The sequence below is a fragment of the Etheostoma spectabile genome, chromosome 18 (assembly GCF_008692095.1).
Source record: "Etheostoma spectabile isolate EspeVRDwgs_2016 chromosome 18, UIUC_Espe_1.0, whole genome shotgun sequence".
Lineage (NCBI taxonomy): Eukaryota > Metazoa > Chordata > Actinopteri > Perciformes > Percidae > Etheostoma > Etheostoma spectabile.
In genome coordinates, this window is record NC_045750.1 from 15,148,181 (window position 1) to 15,149,133 (window position 953).

Here is a 953-nt window from a genome sequence, read left to right on the forward strand (position 1 = left end):
CTTTCTCAAAACCACTTCAATTTCTTTTTCTCAAATGCTATTAAATTTAATAATTCACCCCCACTTTGTGTTAGTCACTCGGGATAACAGCACCTAAATGCATAGAATGTAAATTGTTACACAGACATTTTACTTACATGATTCATTCTGTAAGGGAACTCCTTTGGAAAGGCATAGGAAAATCTTGTTTTCACTGATTGAGAAAAACAAAACGTGATTATACCGTCTAAACTATAGAAGAAACAATTTGAGAGATTTGTACTACTACAACTACTTATGTGTTCCTCAACATCGCGACTTACACACAGATGTTGCTGCCGAGATCAGCCTGGTATTGGATACAACTCCAAATTCCTGAAAGGACATGAAAGTTTGAGCTTGGATTAGATACATAGAGTACATATAAAGGAGCTACTGCTTTACAAGTGTAGAATTCATACCTTACTGATACCAAAGAAACTGCCATACCTCAACTTTAGAAGCCAGGAAGACACAGGTAGGAGCCATGAGCACTGGATCTATACTTTTCAGGGAATACCTGCAAACATTAGAAAATAAAGATGTATCAGCTTTGGACAAGGCTCAAAAGAAATACAATGGAAATAAGGTGATGATGAAGATCATACCAAACTGCTCAGAGCTACAATATGTTGTTCACCAACGGAAAAAAGGGAAAGATGTGCAGTAGCTCTAGGTTTTACCTCGGCTATGGTAAATTGCCAGTATGACATATCATAACAGTATTGCTTCAAAAGCTTGAAATGTTATTGAGATATATTTTAGACAATGATACTAGGGTACTCAAATGGTATTCTAATCAAAACTTGAGGTGGGTATTATGGGTTCAGACAAAATAGCATAGACCAATGTACCCAAACTTAGGGTCGCAGACCCGTTTTATTGGGTCGTCAAATGGTAAAAAGCAAATCAATCTTATGTGAATGAGCGTTCTT

General features: G+C 36.6%; 1 protein-coding gene and 1 long non-coding RNA gene across 4 annotated transcripts in view; both read right to left on the reverse strand.

Moving 5' to 3' along the window:
* LOC116706473 (uncharacterized) overlaps positions 1 to 953 on the reverse strand; it is a 24,247-nt gene that overhangs the window by 5,181 nt on the left and 18,113 nt on the right. The gene's annotated exons all lie outside the window — the stretch shown is intronic.
* ccnc (cyclin C) overlaps positions 1 to 953 on the reverse strand; it is a 6,139-nt gene that overhangs the window by 3,672 nt on the left and 1,514 nt on the right. Inside the window, exons 4-6 of the mRNA XM_032543341.1 lie at positions 469 to 538; positions 303 to 354; positions 138 to 193 (exon numbers count right to left, since the gene is read on the reverse strand). Coding sequence (XP_032399232.1) covers positions 138 to 193; positions 303 to 354; positions 469 to 538 — 178 coding nt within the window. The remainder of the gene's footprint in view (positions 1 to 137; positions 194 to 302; positions 355 to 468; positions 539 to 953) is intronic.